Here is a 22,414-nt window from a genome sequence, read left to right on the forward strand (position 1 = left end):
TCACACAGGACACCGCTCTCAGCCTGACTGAAGCCTCCCCTGCTGGGAGCACTCCGCTGGGCCCTGGGTTCCACAGGCATGGGTGTGAGTTGACACGGCTGTGGCCTTGCTTGCCAGGTCATCTCTCTGAGCCTCAGTTTCCCCATCTAGAGATGGGGAGAGGGGCAAGGCCTGCCTGAGGGGCTGCCGTGAGGAGCCGGCTCCCAGAGAGAAGACAGCTGGAAGGGTGCCTGTCTTCCGGGAGACCCTGGGCGCCCACTCTCCCCTCTGCCTGCCTGCAGGAGCCTGGATGTGTGGATTGGTTTCTCTGCTGTGGAGGGGGAGGAGGCGGACCCTGCCGTGCAGGGCGAGGCCTTCAACCTGGAGAGCTGCCAGAACTGGCTGCCCGGGGAGCCGCACCCGGCCACTGCCGAGCGCTGCGTGCGACTGGGGCCGGCGGGGCAGTGCAACACAGACCTATGCTCCGCGCCCCACAGTTATGTCTGCGAGCTGCAGCCTGGAGGTGCGCTGGGGCCCTTGGGGGGCTTCGGGTCACCCTCTGCCCTCAACCAGGACCGACAGCTCCCTGGCCATCCTGGGGAATTCCTTCACGCGGCTGTCCCTGACCCCCCACCACACAGGGGCTCCTGGCCGCCCTGGGGACTCCTCCTGTCCCCCTAGGACAGTCACATCCTTCAGGCTCATTGCTCAGCTGTTTAGTGTGGCTGAGCACCTGTGGTCCTGAGCGGAGCTGCTCCCAACAAGACTGAGCTGGGGAGCAGCTGGGAGGCCACTGCCAAGGGGCTCGGTCCCAGGTCTGGCCCCGCCTTGGGCCCCTGACACTGTCTTCCATGGCTGGCGACCTCACTGCACACTTGCTGTCCCAGGGCCTGTGTGGGACGCAGAGACCTTCCTCGTGGGAGCACCCAGTGGGGACCTGCAGGGCCCCTTGAGCTCCCTGGCACAACAGGAGGTCCTCTCGGCCCCCCAGGAGCTTGTCGAGGTAGGCCAACCCCCGGGCCCACCAGGACAGGCTGCTGTGTCTCTTTAAGGTGCTTTCTCTGGGCCTTAATGACGTCCCGTGTGCCCGGTAGAGACTGTGCCCCACACCCTCCGCCATGCGGAGAGCAGCAGTGCCCCCTCCCCGTGTCTGAGAGCCCCGAGTGCTCCTGAGCCTTCTCTCCACAGAACAAGGGGGCGGTTCCGGTGCTCAGCGATGGTTTTGAGCTGAATTTTCCTCCTGAGTGACTGTCTTCCTCAGTGTGAAGCCCCATGTGGTGGCTCCTTCCCCTCTGGGCCGGCCTGGATTGGGGTCTGGGGTCTTGGGCTCGGGGTCTGTGGAGCTGAGCAGCGCCCCCCACCCCCCCCAGGTGATGGTGTTCCCCAGCCTGGGCCTGAGCAGGGAGGCCTTCCTCACAGCGGCTGAGCTGGGCACCCAGGAGCTCCGCCGACCCGTCCAGCTGCGGCTGCAGGTGCTAAGGCCCACGGCAGAAGCAGGTGGGGCTCTGTCCGGGCAGCGGGTGGGCGGCTGTCCCCGCGGTCACAGGCCCTGGTCCACTGTCCACTGGATGGGTGTCTAGCCTTGAGGTGGGCAGAGTGGTGTCCACAGAGAAATGGACTCAGGCTCGGGACCCGCAGGACAGCCTGTGTGGGGCTGGCCCGGGTCCATTTTCTGGCCCAGGGTCGAGAAGGATAGAGGGGTGATTTTGGGGCCCGAGTTGCTGCCTGGCAAGACCTTCTGTCAATGGGCGCCTGGGGGGCTCAGTGGGTTGAGCCTCTGCCTTTGGTTCAGGTCATGATCCCAGACTCCTGGGATCGAGCCCCGAGTCCGGCTCTTTGCTCAGCGGGAACCCTGCTTCCCCACCCCACCCCCGCCTGCCTCTCTGCCTGCTTGTGGTCTCTGTCAAATAAATAAATAAAATCTTTAAAAAAAAAACAAAAAACCTCCTGTTATCGTGGGGGTGTCCCTGGCTGAACAGCAGGCCAGGGCCCCAACACCCCTCTTTCTCCTTGCAGCGGCCCCTGGAAGCAGCAGGGAGCCTGAGAGCAGGTCCCCGGAGAGCCAGACTGAGTCTGTCCCTGTGTGCGCCCCAGAAGGACACTGGTGCCCCCGAGCTGGTCTCCACCTCCCACTGGATGACCCCTGCCGCCCCCGGGCCTGTGCCAATGGGTCCACGTCAGGGCCGGGACTCCCCGGGGCCTCCTATGCACTCTGGAGGGAGTTCCTGTTCTCTGTGCCGGCGGGGCCTCCCTCCCAGTACTCGGTAAGTGTCACCAGCCTGGGCTCCCCCTCTGCTGCCCACCTGGACAGATGGCACACTCTCCCACTCCCCTGCCTGCCCTGCTTCTGTCCTTGTCCTTGCTCAGCACCCCTAGCAGAAGAAACTGCCAGCTCGGGCTTTACCCCTTGTTCTGCTTTGTCCCTCCAAGGCCCTGCCCCTGTCCAGGAAGGGCCCTCCCATGCCTGCATCCCTGCCCTATGCACGTCCCTGTCCCAGCGCCTGTCCCATCTGTCTCTGCCATGAGTGCTTGGGGAGCCCCCGTGGGTCCTGTCCACCTGCTGGAGCCCCTGATTCGGTGCCCCGGGTAGCACCCCTTCCCCCAGCCAGTGGTGGTCCACTGTGAGGACCGAGCAGAGCCTGCCTTTCTCTCCAACAGGTCGCCTTCCATGGCCAGGACAGCCCCCTGCTCCCCGGAGACCTCATCGCCTTGCAGCATGATGCCGGACCAGGAGCCTTTCTGCGCTGCTCACCCGCCCTGGGCGCCCCCGGAGCCAAGGCCCCGTACTTCACCACCACCACTGTGGCCTGGCTGTCCCACCTGCCCACGCAGCTGGAGGCGGCCCCAGCTGGCCCCGTCTGTGCCTTGCGGCTCCTGGCCACCACGGAGCGCCTCACCCTCCTGCTGGGGCTGCAGCCCAACCCAGGGCTGCAACCCGGGCGCTACGAGGTGCGGGCCACCGTGGGCAACAGCGTGTCCGTGCACAACCTGTCCTGCAGCTTCGACGTGCTGTCCCCGGTGGCGGGGCTGAGGCTGGCCTACCCCATGCCCCACGACGGCCGCCTCTACGTGCCCACCAACAGCTCCACCCTGGTGCTCCAGGTGGACGCTGGCACCAGCGCCACTGCCACAGCCCGCTGGCCCGGGGGCAACGTCAGCGCGCCCTTCGAGGCCGCCTGCCCGGCCACAGTGGCGGCCCTGCAGCCCAGCTGTGCTCTCGAGGCCAATAGCACCCTGTTTGCAGTGCTGGAGCTGCCCGGGCTCCGTGAGGGCGAGCACACGGTTGAGGTCGAGGTGGAGAATGGTGCTGGCCAGGCCAGCCTCAGCCTGCGTGTGACGGCCGAGGAGCCCATCTGCGGCCTTCGCGCCACTCCCAGCCCCGAAGCCCGTGTGCTGCAGGGCGTCCTGGTGGTGAGTAGCACCCCCACCCCCACCTCGACATGGGCCGGGCAGTGTGAGGGGAGCGGCTCCTCCCTGGGGAGGAGGGAGCTCGGCCTTGGGGCGGTGGGCTTGGTGGCCGCTTTGGGGCGGGCTCTGTGAGGGGCTCCTCAGACTGTCACTAATTCTGCAGTCCGTGGAGCGGTCCCCCAAGATGGCAGTTCCGACGCAGCTGCAGTCCACTCCCCCGACCCGCTGCTGCGCACCCATGCCCACCTCTAACCTCACCAACCTGTGTGTGCCCTCGAGGCCTCTGCCGTGCTCCCCCCAGGCTATGGGGAGTACTTCCTGACCAGGAGGCACTGGGGCCATCCTGCCGCTGTCCCTGTCCCGGCTGTCCCCCCACAGCAGGCAGCCGCCCCACGGGGGCCACGAGAAAGGCCATTTCTGACCCCTGCCACTTGTGCGGTCCCCTCCTGCCGCTTCCCCTGTTCCTGTTCCGTCAGCGGCCTGGGGTCAGCCTCCAGGGCCCCCTGATAGTTATTTGCTGCCACAGGGGGCCTGGGCAGGAGCCCGGGGACAGGCCGTGTGGGGATTCGGAGATGGTGGGCTCTTGCTGTCACTGGTACTGGGTCCCTGTTCAGATAGCAGGAGAGTGGTCAGAGAGACTGGGCCCAGGCTTGGCCCCATGCCTCACGGCCCCTCCAGCCTCCCCCTCCCCTGTGGTGTCTTGAAGTCGCCTGGGAAACCCCACTGGGAGGCACGTCCAGATAGGGGGGACCTGGGTTAGGGCAGAGCTAGCCACCGAAGCTCTGGGGCTGGCCGACGCTGTGCCCTTCCCGCAGCGGTACAGCCCCACGGTGGACGCTGGCTCGGACGTGGTCTTCCGCTGGACCATTGACGACAAGCAGTCCTTGACCTTCCACAATGTGGTCTTCAATGTCATCTACCAGAGCGCCGCGGTCTTCAAGCTCTCGGTGGGTGGGGGGCACTGGTGGGGCCAGGGGCGGGCCAGGCTGGGCAGTGCTCACCTTTGTCTTCTGTTCTGCTTTGCTCCCGAGGACCCCTCGGCTGGCTGCGGGTGAGTGCGGGGTGGGGGGGGCTGTCTACTGCCCGGTGGCACCCCCTCCACCTGCGGCAGCCCATGTGCTCCCCTGTCTCTGCAGCTGACGGCCTCCAACCATGTGAGCAATGTCACCGTGAGCTACAATGTCACTGTGGGGCGCATGCACCGGATGAGGGGCCTCTGGGTGTCGGCAGTGCCGCCTGTGCTGCCCCCCAACGCCACTCTGGCCTTGGCCGCCCACGTGCTGGTGGACTCGGCTGTGGAGGTGGCCTTCTTGTGAGTGTGCCTGGCCTGGCGGGGAGTAGGGTGGGCTGCTCCTGGGGGTGCTGGGGCTGGGCTCCCCCTCCTTACCTGCCCAGAGTGGCCAGGGGTGCAGCCGGGCCTATGTGTGCCCACCCCAGCCTGCTCATGGCTTGCCCGCTGCCGTGGCAGGTGGACCTTCGGGGACGGGGACCAGGTGATAGGCCAGTTCAGGCCTCCATACGATGAGTCCGTCCGGGTCCCAGACCCCACGGTGGCCCAGGTGCTGGTGGAGCACAACGCCACGCACTCCTATGCCGTCCCAGGTGAGGGCCGGGCCGCTGGCCTGCTGGGGAACAGTCCCCTCCACCTAGTCTGGGCTGACGGCCTGGGGTCCATAGTAGGGAGAAGGAGGGGTGTCTGGGGTACAGGGTGGACTGGGCTTCTGAGCCCCATGATTCAAGTCTCCTGGCCAGAAACTGGACCTCCCTTGGCCCCTGTGCAGACCCTTTTCTGGAGAAGGGGGCTACGTTTCATTTTGAATGACTAGAAGCCGCATACTCGGAATACAGAGTAGAGTTCGGCGCCCCTACCCCTCTGCCTCCGACTGGGGCTCAGGGCGGCCTGGGACAGAGCTGCCCCTCCTCTCGTCCCTGTATCTGCCCCATGTCTCACCCCATGCTGCTGGTACCCTACTCGTGCTTCGTGGGCACGCCCGGCGCAGGAACCAAGGGCGTCCTCGCTCTGCATTTGGCCCGGGGCCCTGTTCTGTCAATCCGAGGGGCCCCAATGTGCAGCAACACGGGGTTAGTACTGACTTTGCCACGCAGGCAGTGGCCCTGGTCCTTACTCAGGCCTGTCCCCCAGGTGAGTACAACCTGACCCTGCTGGTGTCCAATGCCTTCGAGAACCTGACGCAGCAAGTGCCTGTGAGTGTGCGAGCCGCCTTACCGGCCCTGGCTGTGGCCGTGGGAAGCCATGTCCCAGTGGCCGGCCAGCCTGTCACCTTCTCCCCACACCCCCTGCCCTGGCCTGGGGGCGTCCTATACACGTGGGACTTCGGGGATGGCTCCCCGGCTGTGACGCAGCCCCAGCCAGAGGTCAACCACACGTACGCCTCCAGGGGCGTGTACCACGTCCATCTAGAGGTCAACAACACGGTGAGCAGCGTGGTGGCGGGCCTCAGCCTCCGCGTCTTCGAGGAGCTCCGGGGCCTGCATGTGAGCCTAAACCCAGCGGTGGAGCAGGGCGCACCTATGACGGTCAGTGCCACGCTGCAGTCCGGGGACAACGTCACATGGACGTTCGACATGGGGGATGGCGTGGTGCTCACGGGCCCCGAGTCCACAGTGCAGCATGTGTACCTCCATGCCCAGAACTGCACAGTGACCGTGGGTGCGTCCAGCCCTGCGGGCCACCTGGCCCTGAGCCGGCCCGTGCACGTCTTTGTCCTGGAGGTGCTGCGAATCGAGCCCGCAGCCTGCATCCCCTCACAGCCCCACGCCCGGTTCACGGCCCATGTCACTGGGGACCCTGCGCACTACGTCTTCGACTGGACGTTCGGGGACGGTTCTTCCAACACGACCATCTCGGGGGACCCGACGGTGACACACAATTTCACGCGGAGTGGGACGTTCCCCTTGGCACTGGTCCTGTCGAGCCAGGTGAACAAGGCCCATTACTTCAGCAGCGTGTGCGTGGAGCCCGAGGTGGGCAACGTGACCCTGTGGCCCGAGAGGCAGCTGGTGCGGCTCGGGGAGGAGGCCCAACTGGTGGCTCAGGCTTGGCCCCCATCCCTCTACCGCTATACCTGGGACTTTGGCACTGAGGATGTGGCCCGTGTTGGCGGCCCCGAGGCCACATTCACCTACGCGGACTCCGGTTCCTACTTGGTGACGGTCGCCGTGTCCAACAACATCTCGGCGGCCAACGACTCTGCCCTCGTGGAGGTGCAGGAGCCTGTGGAGCTCTCGGGCATCCGGGTCAATGGGTCCGGCGTGCTGGAGCTGCTGCAGCCCTACCTTTTCTCGGCTGTGGGCCGCGGCCACCCCGCCACCTACCTGTGGGACCTGGGGGACGGTGGGCGCCTTGAGGGCCCCACGGCCACTCACGCCTACAACAGCACGGGCCCCTTCACTGTCAGGGTACACGCATGGAACGAGGTGAGCCGTGGCGCAGCATGCCTGAATGTCACGGTGCAGCAGCGCGTGCGGGGCCTGGGTGTCAATGCCAGCCGCACGGTGGTGCCCCTCAATGCCAGCGTGAGCTTCAGCACGTCCCTGGAGGCCGGCAGCAACGTGCGCTACTCCTGGGTGCTCTGCGACCGCTGCACGCCCATCCCTGGGGGCCCCACCATCTCCTACACCTTTCGTTCGGTGGGCACCTTCAACATCATCGTCACGGCCGAGAACGAGGTGGGCTCCGCCCAGGACAGCATCTTCATCTATGTCCTGCGGCACATCGAGGGGCTGCAGGTGGCGGGGGGCGGTGGCGGCTGCTGCTTTCCCACCAACCGCACACTGCAGCTGCAGGCCGCGGTCAGGGACGGCACCAACATCTCCTACAGCTGGGCTGCCCAGCGGGATGGCGGCCCAGTCCTGGCTGGCAGCGGCAAGACCTTCTCGCTCACCGTGCTTGAGGCCAGTACCTACCACATCCAGCTGCGGGCTGCCAACATGCTGGGCAGCGCCTCGGCCAACCGCACTGTGGACTTTGTGGAGCCCGTGGGCGGCTTGGCTGCAGCCGCCTCCCCAAACCCCGCCGCGGTCAATGTCAGTGTCACCTTCTGTGCTGAGCTGTCTGGGGGCAGTGGCGTCATCTACACTTGGTTCCTGGAGGGAGGAATGAGCTGGGAGACCCCGGAGCCATCTACCACCCACGCCTTCCCCAGCCCCGGTCTGTACCTGGTCACGGTCACGGCTGAGAACCAGCTGGGCTTGGCCAATGCCACCCTCGAGGTGGCCGTGCAGGTGCCCGTCAGGGGCCTCAGCATCAAGGCCGGCGAGCCAGACCGCAGCTTTGTGGCAGCCGGCTCCTCTGTGCCCTTCTGGGGACAACTGGACTCCGGAACCAACGTGAGCTGGTGCTGGACGGTTCCAGGTGGCAGCAGGCTCGGTCAGCATGTCGTTGTGGTCTTCCGTGACGCCGGCACCTCCTCCGTTCAGCTTAATGCTTCCAACGCGGTCAGCTGGGTCGTGGCCACCCATGAGCTCACGGTGGAGGAGCCCGTCGTGGGCCTGGTGCTGTGGGCCAGCAGCAAGGTGGCGGAGCCCGGGCAGCGGGTGCACTTCCAGGCCGTGCTGGCTGCCGGCTCAGCCGTGCGATTCCTTGTGCAGGTCAGCGGGGCGGGCCCAGAGGTGCTGCCCGGGCCCCACTTCTCCCGCAGCTTCCCCCGGGCTGGGGACCACGTGGTGAGCGTGCAGGCAGAGAACCACGTGAGCCGGGCCCAGGCCCAGGTGCGCGTCTTGGTGCTGGAGGCTGTGGGGGGGCTGCAGGTGCCCGGCTGCTGTGAACCGGGCATCCCCACGGGCACGGAGAGGAACTTTACCGCCCGCGTGCAGCGGGGGTCCCGCGTGGCCTACGCGTGGTACTTCTCCTTGCAAAAGGTCCAGGGGGACTCGCTGGTCATCCTGTCGGGCCGAGATGTCACCTACACCCCGGTGGCTGCGGGGCTGCTGGAGATCCACGTGCGCGCCTTCAACGAGCTGGGCGGGGTGAACCTGACTCTCACCACCGAGGTCCAGGACCCCATCCAGCAGGTGGTGCTGCGCAGTGGCCGCTGCTTTACCAACCGCTCTGCCCGGTTTGAAGCCGCCACGAGCCCCAGTCCCCGGCGCGTGGCTTATCGCTGGGACTTTGGGGATGGGGCCCTGGTGGAGGACACGGAGGAGCCCTGGGCCGAGCACTCCTATCTGCGGCCCGGGGACTACCGCGTGGAGGTGAATGCCTCCAACCTGGTGAGCTTCTTTGTGGCGCAGGCCACGGTCACCGTCCATGTGCTGGCTTGCAGGGAGCCCGAGGTGGAGGTGGCCCTGCCCCCGCAGGTGCTGATGCGGCGCTCCCAGCGCAACTACCTGGAGGCCCACGTCAACCTGCGCGACTGTGTCACCTACCAGACTGAGTACCGCTGGCAGGTATACCGGGCCCCCAGCTGCCAGCGGCCTGCACGCATGGCCCCCGTGGCCCTGCCCAGTGTAGATGTGAGCCGGCCCCAGCTGGTGGTGCCACGGCTGGCCCTGCCTGTGGGCCACTACTGCTTCGTCTTCATGGTGTCGTTCGGGGACACACCGCTGGCGCGGAGCATCCAAGCCAATGTGACGGTGGTGCCCGAGCGCCTGGTGCCCATTGTTGAGGGTGGGTCGTACCGCGTGTGGTCAGACATTCAGGACCTGGTGCTGGATGGCAGCAAATCCTATGATCCCAACCTGGAAGACGGCGACCAGACACCGCTCAGCTTCCACTGGGCCTGTGTGGCCTCGACCCAGGTCAGGTGCCCTGCAGGGCATGGATGGTCCCCGCCCCTCAGTCGTTTGCCCAGCCCGGGGAGGGGGTCTTCTAGCTGTGCCCTGGACCAGGTTCTGCCTTGAAGCCATACAGGGTTTCACACCCCCTCCCCTGTGGCTACAGAGTGAATCTGGTGGGTGTGCCCTGACCTTTGGGCCCCGGGGGAGCAGCGTGGTCACCGTCCCTCGGGAGCGCCTGCAGGCCGGCGTGGAGTACACCTTCAACCTGACCGTGTGGAAGGCGGGGCGGAAGGAGGAGGCCACCAACCAGACGGTGGGTGCTGCTGGACTGGTCCTTAGCCCAGCAAGGCAGAGCCCCAGGCCCCCTTGGTGGGCCCAGTTGCCGGGGAGGGCTGAGCATACAGGGCCACCTGCCCCCAGGGAACACTGAACGCTCTTGGAGGGTTTCCTGTGTTGTAGTGCTTAACAAAACATCCCGTTTCAACACTGTGCTCCAGATCTCGGAGGGGCCCTAGGCGCCGTGAGGTCCCCTTCCCAGAACATGGGTTTTCTCTTTTGTGAATGGGAGGGGCCTGATCTCACCCCTGTGCGTGTGTGTACTCAATGCTCCCCTCCCCTGGGCCCTCCAGGTAGGTCAGAGATGCAGAGCGGGTGACCCTGGGACAGCCACTCCTGCTGCCTTTGGGGGAGGTGTGTTGATGGGAGCAGGTGTGCTGGGCTCCGCTAGTGCCCAGCATAGCGTTCTCTGTCCTCAGCATCAGGGCTCTCCAGCTGGCATGCCCTGAGGGGCTGTCAGGCAAGTTGGGAGCTTAGAGCAGGGCCTCACCTGGACTGGCTGAGGCGGGCCCCGTCCCAGGGCAGCAGGGGCCTCGGGCCGATCAGCGCACATTTCCCCTCCCCACAGAGGCATTCGCCTGACCGTTCTCCTGTTCGTGGGTGAGCACCTGAGGGCCTTGTGTGTGCCAGGTGCATGCTGGGCCATGGAAGCTACAGAAAATAAACCTAGTGTGGACTCCGTTCTTTTGGGTGTCCACCACCATCCCCCAGCCTGGGAGGCACAAAGCCCGATGAATGTACTGGGTGCGGCCCAAGCCCTGGGAAGCTGGACCTTTGGCTAGTGAGGAGCTGGCCGGGCCAAGCCGAGCCTTCCCAACTAGGAGAACCGCGCCAAGGCAGTGGCCAGAGGCTCAGGTCTCCCAGGAGCCACCACACCCCTGTGGTCCCAACGTGCTGGGTAGACTCGGGTCTGGGCCCCAGGAGCAGAGGCACTGGCTCAGGTCATGGCTTCCCTGTGATCCCACCCTGTCTCTAGGTGTTGATTCGCAGGGGCCGGGTGCCCATCGTGTCTTTGGAGTGTGTGTCCTGTAAGGCGCAGGCGGTATACGCAGTGAGCCGCAGCTCCTACGTGTATCTGGAGGGCCGGTGTGACAACTGCAGCGCCGGCTCCAAACGAGGGGTGAGCCCAATAGCCTGGAGGGAAGGGGCGAGGCCTCGGGTGGGGCGGGGCCTGGGAGAGGGCGGGGCGCAGTCGCTCCGCCCCTCAGTCCCGGGTCTGCCTCTGCAGCGCTGGGAGGCTCGCACATTTAGCAACCAGACGCTAGTGCTGGACGAGACGACCACGTCGACCGGCAGCTGGGGCATGCGGCTGGTGGTGCGGCGTGGCGTGCTGCGGGACGGGGAGGGCTACACGTTCACCCTCACGGTGCTGGGCCGCTCGGGTGAGGAGGAGGGCTGCGCCTCCATCCGTCTCGCCGCAAACCGGCCCCCACGCGGGGGCTCCTGCCGCCTCTTCCCGCTGGACGCCGTGCGCGCCCTCACCACCAAGGTCAACTTCGAGTGCACAGGTGAGCGCAGTGGTGGGTGGGAGGGGGAGGCGCGGTGGGTACGTGGGGCCCCGGCCTGCTTACACTTCTAGGGCCCCTGCAGGCTGGCAGGACGCAGAAGATGGGAGCGCGCCCCTGGTGTATGCCCTGCTGCTGCGGCGCTGTCGCCAGGGCCACTGCGAGGAGTTCTGCATCTACAGGGGCAGCCTCCCCACATATGGTGCGGTGCTGCCGCCGGGGTTCGCACCCCACTTCCAGGTGGGCCTGGCGGTGGTGGTGCAGGATCAGCTGGGCGCTGCTGTGGTCGCCCTCAACAGGTGAGCCCAGACAGAGGGCCAGGAGGTCAGGGCTGGTGGGAGCGGGGACTCCCACTTGTTCACCGGCGCTGAACCTCTCCACACAGGTCTCTGGCCATCACCCTGCCAGAGCCTCCTGGCGACCTCCCAGGAGGCCCCGGCGACCTCATGACCTGGCTGCATGGTCTCACGGAGAGCATGCTGCCCCGGCTGCTGAGACAGGCTGACCCCCAGCATGTCATCGAGTACTCGCTGGCCCTCATCACCGTGCTCAACGAGGCCAGTACAGGGGTGAGGACTCCCTTCTTCTTGTCTGTCCTCAGCAGGAGTGTGGGGCCAGGCCAGGCCCTACAGCTTTGCAAGTGATCAGTCCCCCTGGCACATTTCCTTGAAACAACTGTTCTGTCCTCTCCCAACCTGTGGGCTCCCCCATCCTCACCTGTGGGTTCCCTATCACTGCGCCCAGCCTCTGTCAGAGGAGCCCTGGGAAAGCCTCCTTTTGCTCCCAAAGAAACAGGACTTGAGCCCCCCCCCCCCCCCGGTTTCATGGTGGCTGAGACGGCGTGTGCCTTGCCCTCACTGCTGCGGGGGCTGCCGTCGCGCACTCGGCTCCCTGTGCTTGATGCCTACAGTCTGAGCACAACCTGGCCGCGGCAGCAGAGCTGGACACCCGGCGGCAGCTGCAAGCCCAGATACGCAAGAATGTCACAGAGACCTTGGTCTCGCTACGGGTCAACACTGTGGATGACATCCAGCAGATCGCGGCAGCGCTGGCCCAGTGCACGGTAGGGTGTGCTCAGGCCCCTCGGCAGCCCTCGTCCTGGCCAGTGCCCCCTGTCCTGTGCCAGTCCTCAGCTGTTCTAGTGTGAGAGGCATGGGGGTCTCTGCCCTCCGCGGCCTGTGTGGGGTGGCCCCAGGGCATAAGGAGTAGGCTCACTGTAGGGAGGGCAGATGGAAGAGGCCATTCTTGTGCCGTCCTGCTCCAGCCCACAGTCCCAGCAGACCTGGCTTCTGCAGCTCCGAGAGCTACCCACTGGTGGTGTCCAGGATTTGAAGACTGGACTGGGCAGGGTTGAGCTCAGTCTGATAGGGGTGGGAAGTTGCAGCAGAGCCTTCAGCAGAGAAAGGAGCAGAGAACCTTCCAAGGGGGGGGGGGGGGGGGGGCATGTGACACGTGACTCCCGTGGCTGTGACGTGCATGGGGTGGGACGCAGAGTGGTCTTCCACTGGCCTCGTCCGTGGGTAGGGAGAAGCCCCAGGAGAGCTCTCAGCAAGCAGGCATGTGGGCAGAATCCACATTCGGGGGTTTCTAGCTGCAACATGAAGGGGCTCCGGGGAAGGCCAGGGCCAGAGTGGGTGCCCTGCAGCGTGGCCGGCGTGATGGAGCTGAGCGGAGGGGCCGGCCTCGCTGTAGGTGTCCAGCGGGGAGCCGGTGTGTGGCTCCTGCCTGAAGCAGACACTGCACAAGCTCGAGGGCATGATGCGAATCCTGCAGGCCGAGACAGCCGCAGGCACCGGGACACCCACGGGCATCGCTGACAGCATCCTCAACATCACAGGTGCGGGCTGGGCCGGGCCACGCGGTGCTCCCACCTGCCCCTGCCTCTCCCCGTGAGCATCTGCCCCCGCCTCTCCCACCCACCAGGCGACCTCATCCACCTGGCCAGTGCGGATGTGCAGGGCCCTCGGCCGCCGGAGCTGGGCATGGAGCTGCCGGCGCACATGGTGGCGTCCAGGGCCTATCACCTGTCGTCGGCCCTCATGTGTATCGTCATGCGCTCCCGCGTCCTCGACGAGGAGCCTCTGACGCTGGTGGGTGAGGAGATCACGGCCCGCGGCAAGCGCTCAGACCCACGGAGCCTCCTGTGCCAGGGCGACGCCTCGCTCCCCGGCTGCCCCTTCTCCATCCCCACGGCCTTCAGCGGAGCCCTGTCCAACCTCAGCGACGTGGTGCAGCTCATGTTCCTGGTCGACTCCAACCCCTTCCCCTTCGGCTACATCAGCAACTACACCGTCTCCACCAAGGTGGCCTCCATGGCCTTCCAGACGCAGGCTGGGGCCCACATCCCCATTGGGCAGCTGGCCTCGGAGCGTGCCATCACTGTGAAGGTGCCCAGCAGCTCAGACCGGGCCGCTCAGGGCCCCCGCGCCCCTGCCGGCTCCGCGGTCGTCCCGCCCCGGGCCTCAGTCGGCGTCGTGGTCACCCCCGAGGAAAGCAACCCTGCTGCTGGGCTGCACTTGCAGCTCACCTACACGCTGCTCAGTGGTGCGTGCTGGGGCCCTCGCGGCAGCGCCGCCTGCAGGCCTGGCCCGGCCTCTTGGGGCTCAGGGGAGGTACCTCGGGTGAGCAGGTGTTTCTCGTGGACCCCCCAACTCTGTGGCCTTTACTGTGGTCTGCCTCCTGCTTCCCAGGCTGCTGGCGGCCTGGCCCGAGGGTGGCGGGGGAGGTGGAGCAGATGCCATCCCCGAGCTCTCTGGCCCTCTTGCCCCCAGGGCCAGGGAGGGCCCCAGAGCGTCCACAGGGGTCACCCAGGGTGCATGAACGGCCCAGGACGTCCGTGCGACCATGTGCTTGTCCCTCTAGAGCACTACTTGCCCGAGGAGCCTGAGCCCTACCTGGCCGTGTACTTGCACTCAGCGTACTGGCCCAACGAGCACAACTGCTCGGCCAGCAGGAGGATCCGCCTGGAGCAGCTGGCAGGCGACGACCACAGGCCCTATACCTTTTTCATCGCCCCGGGGTGAGCACGTGCCCCGCCACCGAGGACCCGTTGGTGGGGAGGGGCTGGTCTCCAAGGGCAGGGCGAATGTGTGCCAAGGTCATGTGCGCTCCTCGTGGGAACAGGCATAGCAGTGAGAGGACTGGCCACACATGGTGGCAGGGTGACTCTGCCGAGAGGCCTCGGGGCCAGAATATGGCTGTCGCTCAGGGCCTGGGGCCGGGTGGGGTCTGGGTGTGACGCTTGCCCCACTTCTCCCAGGACAAGAGACCCAGGCGGGACTTATCACCTGAACCTGACCAGCCACTTCCACTGGTCCGCACTGGAAGTGACTGTGGGCCTCTACACGTCCCTGTGCCAGTACTTCAGCGAGAAGGAGATGATGTGGAGGACAGAGGGGCTCATGCCCTTGGAGGAGACTTCACCCAGCCAGGCTGTCTGCCTTACCCGCCACCTCACTGCCTTCGGGGCCAGCCTCTTCGTGCCCCCCAGCCGCGTCCACTTCGTCTTCCCGGTGAGTGGCACCGTGTTTCTGCGTCCCGGGAAGCTGAGGCTTGGGCCGTGCCTCCAGGCCTGATGGCTCTGTCTCCCCAGGAACCAGCCTCAGGCATGAACTACGTCGTTCTGCTGACGTGTTCTGTGTGCCTGGTGACTTATGCAGTCATGGCTGTAGTCCTGCGGAAGCTGGACCAGCTGGACATACGCCGGGTCCGTGTCATCCCTTTCTGTGGGAAGGGGGGCCGCTTCAAGTACGAGATCCTGGTCAAGACTGGCTGGGGCCGAGGCTCAGGTGAGGGGGGACTGCCTCATCCGGGCCCCGGGCCACCCTCTCTCGCTCTCTCGGGCCCCCGCGCCCCCCAGTGACTTTCCTTAGTAGCCAACGAAGGGCGGCTGGGTTTATCCACTGCTGAGTGTGTGGGGCCCCCAGCGTGAGCAAGCAGATGGTCAGTGCAGGTAGCACGAGCCGGTGCTGGAAGACGGGACCAGTAGTGACGGGGACGGTGGGACTTGCTGTTAGACCGGCTGGGAGCCAAAGTGTTTGGTTTCTTGGTGAAAAACTCGCCAAGTGGTATGGACGGTGCTGCCCATGCAACTGTGGGCCTTGCCGTGCGGGGAGCCCGTGCCTGCATCTTGCTGCGTGGCTCCCACGCGTCCCAGCCTGCCGTGACCGTTCTTGCCCAGTCGTCCCGGCCTCGATGGCTGTGCCCCGATCCTCCCTCCCAACTGCTGTCGTGTTTGCACTGGCATGTTCGCGGCGAGCCTCAGGCGGTGTGGACATGCCCGCTGACTTTGGATCTGAATTCCACTCCGTGTGCTGCCACTTTTCACTTCCTTTCTGTTCTTTCACCGTTTTGATGACTGAGTTTTATAAACTGTCACGGGTGTTTCTCCCTGGGAGACGAGCAGGCAGCACCCGTTAGAGGGGTGGTCTGTGGGAGCCGGTGGGAGTGTGGGGACGGGCTGCCCACTGGAGTGGGAGCCGGCCGTTCCTGGAGCAGACTGGAGAGCTCACGGCCCCCATGGCCTCCCATAGTCCCTCTGTTAAGCTGCAGAGGCTGCACAGTCGGGCCGGGTCTAGCACGCCGGAGGGGGCTGGTGCGGCGGCCGCATCCGGTGAGCAGAGGGCCGCTGGCCAGGCTCTCGCGTCTGGCCTAAATGTTGGCCCCCCCGCAGGCACCACGGCACACGTGGGCATCATGCTGTATGGGGCGGAGGGCCGCAGCGGCCACCGGCACCTAGATGGGGACAGAGCCTTCCGCCGCAACAGCCTGGACGTGTTCCAGATTGCCACCCCACACAGCCTCGGCCGTGTGTGCAAGATTCGCGTGTGGCACGACAACAAAGGTCTGTGGGGGCGCCTGTGGCGACCCGACCCGGCCTGCATGCCCCACCCCCGCCTGACGAATCCCCTCCCCGCAGGGCTCAGCCCCGCCTGGTTCCTGCAGCACGTCATCGTCAGGGACCTGCAGACTGCGCACAGCACCTTCTTCCTGGTCAACGAGTGGCTGTCAGTGGAGACTGAGGCCAACGGCGGCCTCGTGGAGAAGGAGGTGCCGGCGGCAAGTAAGGGCCCATCCCTGTCCCTGTGGCTGGAGGGGTGGCCCTGAACCTCTGGCCCGCTGAAGCCTGCCCTGCCCTGTCCCCAGGTGAGGCAGCCCTGAGACAGTCCCGGCGCCTGCTGGTGGCCGAGCTGCAGCGTGGCTTCTTTGACAAGCACATCTGGCTGTCCATCTGGGACCGGCCACCACGCAGCCGCTTCACGCGAGTCCAGCGGGCCACCTGCTGCGTCCTCCTCGTCTGCCTCTTCCTGGGTGCCAATGCTGTGTGGTACGGGGTCGTGGGAGACGCTGCCCACAGGTGGGTGCTGCTCCGTGGGGACCCGGGTGACCCCTCCTGCCTGACCCCTGCGCCCCTTCCAGCGTGTCCCAGCCACGGTCTCTCTTCTCTCCTGCCCACAGCGCCGGGCCCGTGTCCACTCGGATCCCGTTGAGCGTTGACACAGTGGCCGTGGGTCTGGTGTCCAGTGTGGTCGTCTACCCTGTCTACTTGGTCATCCTCTTCCTCTTCCGGATGTCCCGGAGCAAGGTGGGCTGAGGACTGTGGAGCTCCCCGGGGCGCATGGGCTCGTCGGCAGGGAAGGTCAGCGAGGTCAGCGAGGCGGCTCGAGGATGGAAGCACGGCAGGAGCCGGGCTCACGAACGGAGCCGAGGCCGCGGAAGCTTGATGGGATGGTCCCATGACCGAGGGGAGACGGACAAATTCCTGAAAGGACAGGCCCCAGACTGACTCAGAGGAAGTGGGAGACCGGGGCATCTGTGTGGCGAGGTGCTGGGGCAGCGACGAGACCTCCTGTACAGACAAACCCAGCCGCTTGCTCTGACGGCTCCCCTGATGCACAACCCTCGTGAGATGACCTGTCCCATCCCCCATAGCCAGAGCCACACAGGTGCCTGAGACAAGGGATGTACTGGGCGAGCAGCCGCGGCCGCAGGATGGAGGCTGGGAGTCTGGTGAGGTGGCCAGCAGCAGCCTAGGGCCACATGAGACCAGCCCATTCATGGGCTCTGTAGCAGCAGGGGGCTCGCGGCTACCATGGTGGACAGTGCAGACACAGAACACATGCATCATTCATTCTAGCACATTCTCTGGCACAGTGCCAGTCTAGCCCTGCTCAGGAGGCAGAGCTGCATCCCGCTGACCGCCTGCCTCTTCTGGTAGGTGGCCAGGGGCGAGAGCCCCACCCCCGCAGGGCAGCCGGTCCTGGACATTGACAGCTACCTGGACCCGTCCGTGCTGGACAGCTCCTTGCTCAGCTTCCCGGGGCTGCGTGTGGAGGCGAGTGTGGCCCCAGGGGCCCTGCCTGGGCCGGGAGGGGGCGGGGGGTGCTGCCACATCTGGGTGGCCCAGAGTCTGAGTTCTCTGCTCTTCTCAATAGGCCTTTGCGGGACAAATGAAAAGTGACTTCTCAGATGACTCTAAAAGGTAGGGGTCCGCAGAGAAGACCTGAGCCTTGGTGCAGGCCCGCCACGCCCCGTGCGCACTGCGTGGCAGGTGTGTGGGCTCCGTGGTCGTGTCGTGTGTCCTTGCGGGTGTTCGCAGGCCCTAGGTGTGGCCACACGCTGTCTCAGCCGCGTTGCTGAGAAGCCTCTTGTGTGTGTGTGTGATGGGACTCGGGAGCGTGTGCACACGTGTCCCCTGGGCCCCCTTGTTTGCCCTCTGTCACCCGCAGCCTGACATGCTGGCCATCTAGCGAGGACACGTTGCATTGGCCAGACTTGCTGAGTGACCCCTCCATTGTGGGCAGCACCCTGCAGCGGCTGGCCCGGGGCCACGTTGGCCGCATGCTGGGCTCAGAGGAGGACGGTCTGTCCCTGGTCAGCCCCTCCTCACCTGCCAAGTACTTCTCAGCCTCAGGTGAGCATGGGTCGGGAGGGGTGGCAACCCCATACTCTCCCCAAGGAGGCTCCGCGCGGGGTGGGGGTCAGAGGGGCCCACGCCCTCCCTGATGTGTTCTGCTCCTTCCTCTAGACGAGGACCTGATTCGGCAGATCCTCGCTGAAGGGGCCAGCAGCCTGGCCCCCACCCAGGACACTCAGGTTGAAAGGGATCTGCTCGCTGGCCTGTGAGTACCTGGCTCCTGGGGGTTAGGGGACAGGGAGAGCCCAGGCCGAGAAGCCCTTTGGAGCTGGGCGATTTGTGAGCTCTGTGTCCCTTCCCTGTAGGAGGGACCTCACGGGGTGACCCGGCTGCAGGGAGCAGGCCCTGCCAGTTTCCTAAACAATCTTTTTGTTGTTTTGTTTGTTTTTGTGAAAGCTATTGGGAGTTTATATTTTTATTAGACTTTCTAGGTTTCTGGCCTGGATGACTCATGTGAAATTACTGTATGCTTCTATTTCTCTGGTAATACCTATTTTCCTGTTCCTTTGAAGTCTCCTCAATTTTAAAGCAACCAAAAATTTACTGAGTTGTAAACTGCCCCAGAACACAGGGGAAAGTGTCTCGAATCCTTTTACAAAAACAGATAACTGTGGCATGATTGCATTTTTATGAAGAAATTGCCAGTTGATTCAAAAGGTTTCTAACATGGGGAAATCCTGGGGCGGTAGTTCTAAGTGGAGCAGGCCGGCACCTCCAGCCCGAAGCCCCACCTGCCTGCCCTCGCCCCATGCTCATCCCCCTCCCCCAGCCCACTAGCGTGTGCACATCAGCAGGTGTGGGGGGGTCCATGAATGCTGTCCTCAAAAGGCAGTCTTTGCTCTCCTGCACTGTAGACTTTCGGGTGAGGCTGTGTGTCGTTGGCGCCCCGCTGCTCTATGACCCTGTCCCAAAGGACGCCATATCCACGTGTCAGACATAACACGTCCAGAGCAAGGACTGGTGAGAGCAGGAGCTAGCTGGTCCCCGTGAGACGCGAACATGCACCCCTGCTCACTCGTATTACCTGCAAATAGCTCAAGCTCGATCTGTAATCAGAAAGTCCGTTTCCAAGAGGAATCGGTCACTGGCGTCTTGCTGTCCTGGCAGTGGCATCCCACCTGCACAACCGGTATTGCCTTCCGTTCCGTAGAAGCCTCCCGAAGCCAGACGCACTGAGCGCAGCTCTGGGCATGGGGCTGCTGGCAGCATAGGGCGCACAGTCGCGTCCCACATCTGGTCAGGGCTCAGTTCTGCGGAAGCCAGGGCAGGTGTGCACACTTGCTCTCTGGAGGCGCCTGTCGCCTTCCTGCTTCCAGTTGCTCCCCTCTTCCCTGCCGGGGTAGCTCTGGAGCCAGCCAGGTCCACCGGGCGCCACGAGGGGCGCTCAGTTCTGCAGAGTGCTGTGCACTGTTGCCGAAAATCACTCGTCTTAGCTCGCAGAGCTGCATCAGAGCATGGGAGGTGAAGGGCAAAGGTGGGGGCGGTGGGGAGCGCTTGCTGGCAGGTTTCAGGCCAAGTCGGGGTGCTGGCGGGAAGAGCAGGCCAGGGCCAGGGCTTGGGGACGGGGCCAGATGCCCCCATGGCGGTGCAGTGAGCACGGACCAGATCGCGGACCAGTGGGGTGAGGACTGTGGCTCCTGGTGGAGGAAGCGGGAGGTGAGGGGGGGCCGGGAGACAGGCTGATGCGGGTTTGCAGCCTGAGGAGCTGGGCAGGTGTCGGGGCCCCTCCTCAGAATCGCTGGTGGGGTTCAGAGCCTGGCACCACATCCTCCCAGGTGTGGGGCAGCGCCTTCCGCCTCCACTGCCTGTGGGGGGTGGCTGCGCACCCCCATTGACACTCAGCAGCTGGAGCCGCCTGCTGCCCCAACAGGTGAGCACAGGCGCCCCCACTCCTGTGCTTCAGGTCTGGCACCCCCGGGGAGAGGACAGAGCCGCTGGTACTGCACAGGCTGGGAGAGAAGGGGCTACCCAGCCCAGGTTTGACTTGGGAGCAGCCCCAGTCGGCAAAGCTCTCCCATACAGGTATGTTCTTGGGTCTCCGAGCTGCCCCCCATCCCTGCCCATGGGCTGCCTCTCACTAGTCTGTCTGCTCCCGTAGGGCTGGCGGACGGTCTGCGGAGGCGGCTGCTACCAGCCTGGTGTGCACCCCTGGCCCACGGGCTCAGCCTGCTCTTGGTGGCTGTGGCCGTGGGGGTTGCGGGCTGGGTGGGTGCCAGCTTCACCCCCGGTGTGGGTGTGTTGTGGCTCCTGTCCAGCAGCTCTAGCTTCCTGGCCTCCTTCCTTGGTTGGGAGCCTATCAAGGTAAGTGGGGTGTGGGGGGCCCAGCGGCCAGCCTCCGACACCAGCGGGCCCCTCTCATGTCCCCTCACCCCCGATGCAGGTCCTGCTGGAAGCCCTGTACTTCTCGCTGGTGGTCAAGCGGCTCCATCCGGATGAGGGGGACACCCTGGTGGAGTGCCCTGCGGTCACTCCCGTGAGCGAGCGTGTGCCCCGTGTGAGGCCCCCCCATGGATTTGCACTCTTCCTGGCGAAAGAGGAAGCCCGGAAGGTCAAGAAGCTGCACGGGATGCTGAGGGTGAGCTCGGGCCCGGGGTCGGCACCTGCCCTGCTCCCCCATAGCTGGGCCAGCATACTGTCTTCCCTTATGTTCTCCCGTTGTTGAAAACCTCCCCCCGGCCCTTGGTTTCCCATGGAAGGCCCTTGGGACCCTCTGCCTCTTCTCTGGTCCAGCTCCACTGCCTCCTCCTGCCTGGTGTTGAGGGGCCCTGGGGGCGGTCTCTGCCTCTGGCGAGATCACGTCTGCCCCCCACCACTGGCGGGGCCCTGGCCGCTGTCTGTGCTGCCTTCTTGGCACCAGGCCCCTCGGCTGTGGGCGGTTTCCTGGCCAGCTCTGTCACAGTGGGGCCGAGTGGGCTCAGCTGACTTCAGGGCCATCCTTGCCCCCAGAGCCTCCTGGTGTATATGCTCTTCCTGCTGGTGACTCTGCTGGCCAACCACGGGGATGCTTCATGCCACAGCCACGCGTACCGTTTGCAGAGTGCCATCAAACAGGAGCTGGGCAGCCGGACCTTCCTGGCCATCACCCGGTATGGACACCCCCAAGTGCACCCACAGACCAGTCGGCCTGGCCAGGGAGCCGCTGATGCTGACCAGGCCCCATCTGCCCTGGCCTTAGTCCAGCCCAGTCCCTGGGGGACATGGGCTAGTGTCTTGGCACAATTCTGGTTGTACCCCATGACACTTACCTGCTCCAAACACCAGGACGCCAGGACGGACTCTGCGTCCTCCGCTTGTCCCACCAGGGGGCCCTGGCGGCCCGCTGTTGTCTGGGCCGGGGCAGCAGGAGCCCAGGGCCTCTGACCCACCTGCCCCGTGGGTGCAGGGAGCTGTGGGGTAGAGTGTGGGACTGTGTCTCTGGGCAGGTCTGAGGAATTCTGGCCGTGGATGTCACATGTGCTGCTCCCCTATGTCCACGGGAACCAGTCCAGCCCCGAGCTGGGGCCCCCGCGACTGCGGCAGGTGCGGCTGCGCGAAGGTGAGCGGCTTCTGGCGACCTGGCTGAGCCCTTCACCTGCTCCCCGCTGCTCTCCATCTGGGAGACCACAGCCTCTGCCTTGTGGGCTCAGGGAGGGTGTGCGGTGCTCCCGTCGGCCCAGCCCAGGCAGCCGGGTCCGCAGTGAGCTCCTGGTCTCACGGTGCTCGTTCCCGGCAGCGCTCTGCCCGGACCCTCCCGGCTCGGGGGTGCCCACGTGCTTCGCAGCCTCTGGCTCCTTCAGCACAGGCGACTATGGGGTTGGCTGGGGCAGCGCTGCCCACAACGGCTCAGAGACGTGGGCCTACTCTGCGCCAGACCTGCTGGGGTGAGCACAGAGGGCGCTCCCGGGGCTCCTGCGGGGGTGGGGGCAGGGCTGGCCCTGACACTGCCGCCTCGCCAGCAGGGTCTGGTCCTGGGGCTACTGTGCCATGTACGACAGTGGGGGATACGTGCAGGAGCTGGGGCTGAGCCTGGAAGAGAGCCGCGCGCAGCTGGGTTTCCTGCAGCTGCACAACTGGATCGACAACAGGCAGGGCTGGCTGAGCTCCCGCCACCCCCCACCCCCATAACCCCCGGCCCACAGCATCCCGCCCCTGCGCCCTGGCCCCCACGGGCCCTCCTCCCACCACCACCTTTGCGGCTCCCCATCCGTTGCTGACTCTCGCTGTCCCCACGACCTCCACCCCATGCCCCCATGTCATGTCCCCATGCCGCCCCACGAGCCCTTCCTCCCGGAAGGCTCCAGGTCTCCTGGTCTTCTCACCCCGCCCCCTTCCTGCCACATAGGAGCCGCGCCGTGTTCGTGGAGCTCACGCGCTACAGCCCGGCCGTGGGGCTGCACGCCGCCGTCACGCTGCGCCTTGAGTTCCCTGCGGCCGGGCACGCGGTGACCGCCCTCAGCGTACGGCCCTTCCCGCTGCAGCGCTTGAGCGCCGGCCTCTCCCTGCCGCTGCTCACCTCGGTAGGTGCTGGCCCCGGCCCCGCCCCGCCTACCCC

General features: G+C 65.6%; 1 protein-coding gene across 1 annotated transcript in view; it reads left to right on the plus strand.

Annotated features, from left to right (window-relative positions):
• Nucleotides 1-22,414, plus strand: part of PKD1 (polycystin 1, transient receptor potential channel interacting) — a 41,330-nt gene that overhangs the window by 16,269 nt on the left and 2,647 nt on the right. Inside the window, exons 7-42 of the mRNA XM_059415641.1 lie at nucleotides 282-502; nucleotides 867-982; nucleotides 1,350-1,476; nucleotides 1,996-2,243; nucleotides 2,638-3,390; nucleotides 4,203-4,334; nucleotides 4,524-4,699; nucleotides 4,856-4,989; nucleotides 5,531-9,147; nucleotides 9,290-9,439; nucleotides 10,439-10,582; nucleotides 10,691-10,970; nucleotides 11,053-11,266; nucleotides 11,353-11,536; nucleotides 11,878-12,030; nucleotides 12,660-12,804; nucleotides 12,891-13,511; nucleotides 13,830-13,986; nucleotides 14,227-14,479; nucleotides 14,560-14,755; nucleotides 15,640-15,810; nucleotides 15,886-16,029; nucleotides 16,113-16,323; nucleotides 16,425-16,551; nucleotides 17,185-17,301; nucleotides 17,402-17,448; nucleotides 17,696-17,880; nucleotides 17,995-18,088; nucleotides 19,787-19,905; nucleotides 19,982-20,184; nucleotides 20,264-20,458; nucleotides 20,830-20,969; nucleotides 21,306-21,418; nucleotides 21,596-21,743; nucleotides 21,822-21,947; nucleotides 22,205-22,379. Of these exons, the coding sequence (XP_059271624.1) occupies nucleotides 282-502; nucleotides 867-982; nucleotides 1,350-1,476; nucleotides 1,996-2,243; nucleotides 2,638-3,390; nucleotides 4,203-4,334; nucleotides 4,524-4,699; nucleotides 4,856-4,989; nucleotides 5,531-9,147; nucleotides 9,290-9,439; nucleotides 10,439-10,582; nucleotides 10,691-10,970; nucleotides 11,053-11,266; nucleotides 11,353-11,536; nucleotides 11,878-12,030; nucleotides 12,660-12,804; nucleotides 12,891-13,511; nucleotides 13,830-13,986; nucleotides 14,227-14,479; nucleotides 14,560-14,755; nucleotides 15,640-15,810; nucleotides 15,886-16,029; nucleotides 16,113-16,323; nucleotides 16,425-16,551; nucleotides 17,185-17,301; nucleotides 17,402-17,448; nucleotides 17,696-17,880; nucleotides 17,995-18,088; nucleotides 19,787-19,905; nucleotides 19,982-20,184; nucleotides 20,264-20,458; nucleotides 20,830-20,969; nucleotides 21,306-21,418; nucleotides 21,596-21,743; nucleotides 21,822-21,947; nucleotides 22,205-22,379 (10,336 nt within the window). The remainder of the gene's footprint in view (nucleotides 1-281; nucleotides 503-866; nucleotides 983-1,349; nucleotides 1,477-1,995; nucleotides 2,244-2,637; nucleotides 3,391-4,202; nucleotides 4,335-4,523; nucleotides 4,700-4,855; nucleotides 4,990-5,530; nucleotides 9,148-9,289; nucleotides 9,440-10,438; nucleotides 10,583-10,690; nucleotides 10,971-11,052; nucleotides 11,267-11,352; nucleotides 11,537-11,877; nucleotides 12,031-12,659; nucleotides 12,805-12,890; nucleotides 13,512-13,829; nucleotides 13,987-14,226; nucleotides 14,480-14,559; nucleotides 14,756-15,639; nucleotides 15,811-15,885; nucleotides 16,030-16,112; nucleotides 16,324-16,424; nucleotides 16,552-17,184; nucleotides 17,302-17,401; nucleotides 17,449-17,695; nucleotides 17,881-17,994; nucleotides 18,089-19,786; nucleotides 19,906-19,981; nucleotides 20,185-20,263; nucleotides 20,459-20,829; nucleotides 20,970-21,305; nucleotides 21,419-21,595; nucleotides 21,744-21,821; nucleotides 21,948-22,204; nucleotides 22,380-22,414) is intronic.

This window comes from Mustela nigripes, chromosome 11 (assembly GCF_022355385.1).
Source record: "Mustela nigripes isolate SB6536 chromosome 11, MUSNIG.SB6536, whole genome shotgun sequence".
In the NCBI taxonomy this organism is placed as follows: Eukaryota; Metazoa; Chordata; class Mammalia; order Carnivora; family Mustelidae; genus Mustela; species Mustela nigripes.